The sequence below is a fragment of the Etheostoma cragini genome, chromosome 15 (assembly GCF_013103735.1).
Source record: "Etheostoma cragini isolate CJK2018 chromosome 15, CSU_Ecrag_1.0, whole genome shotgun sequence".
Classification (NCBI taxonomy): Eukaryota; Metazoa; Chordata; class Actinopteri; order Perciformes; family Percidae; genus Etheostoma; species Etheostoma cragini.
Window position 1 is genome coordinate 1,172,625 of NC_048421.1, and position 1,128 is coordinate 1,173,752.

Here is a 1,128-nt window from a genome sequence, read left to right on the forward strand (position 1 = left end):
ACCATCACTAACAGGGACGTTGTAGAGCGTCCTCTGGTGGACAGACTATGCAACACCATCACTAACAGGGACGCTGTAAAATGAAAATCACTTTTTGATGCTTTTAACAAAATTTTCTTAATTTTTGTAACATACTATCAGTATATGTACACGTCACTAACACCAATACATCACCACTAGTTTTACACCTTTTTATTTTCCAATTCATAGTCAAAAAACCTCAATTATGTGAAATTATATAATTCTTTTGTCTTTTGTCAAAGTTGTTTTTGGGGGGGGGGAAATAAAAGACCCAAAATTCAATAAAGTAGTGAACTGATCCTTTGTTTAACTTGCAAGAAGCCTTACATAGAACCATCCATGTGATATTGTGACAATTTGGATGAAAGAACCCCAGATTTCTGATGTTGAAACTTTTAAAAACGGGGCAAATTAGACCCCAGGACAACAAGAAGGTTAAATACCCATTTATTGGCCATTATAAATGCAGATTCCAATAATTTGGAAAATGCCTAATATCGGCCAATAATATCGGCCCGCCGATATATCGGTCGGGCTGTAGGTCCGATTAGGGACTGTAGGTTGCAATGACCTACGCCGGGGTTGACACGGTAAACACAGAGGTAACCCGATCCTTCTTACCTCCAGCAGGAGCTCTCTGTTGGTCAGAACACAGTTCTCATCGGGGAAGGTTTCCCAGAGGTTATCAAACGTGGCCATACTCTGCCTGCACAACAACAACAACAACAACAACAACAACAGACACGGTATTTAGTAGAAATGCAGAAGTTTTTTGTTGCACATATTCATACGACAGGCGCCAACTCCGGTGCTACAAAATAAAAGCAAGCAAGAAAAAATAGACAGAACTCATGCATGACACAAACATAAATGTGTTTTTTTATCATTTTGTCTCTGTTATTTATGTATTTCTGCACATGATTTGGATATGCAAGACTGGAAGATGTCTAAAGTCCCATATGGTAACGCCATAACCACAAACCCAAATGTTTGGCATGCCACAAACATAAAATAAAATGTTCACATCAGCCCTACCTGCTAACATCAACCCTACCTGCTAACATCAACCCTACCTGCTAACATCAACCCTACCTGCTAACATCAACC

At 39.4% G+C, this 1,128-nt stretch overlaps 1 protein-coding gene across 1 annotated transcript in view; it reads right to left on the reverse strand.

Moving 5' to 3' along the window:
- LOC117958295 (ral guanine nucleotide dissociation stimulator-like 1) overlaps window positions 1–1,128 on the reverse strand; it is a 43,702-nt gene that overhangs the window by 9,458 nt on the left and 33,116 nt on the right. Inside the window, 1 exon segment of the mRNA XM_034894625.1 lies at window positions 643–727. Within this exon segment, the coding sequence (XP_034750516.1) occupies window positions 643–727 (85 nt within the window).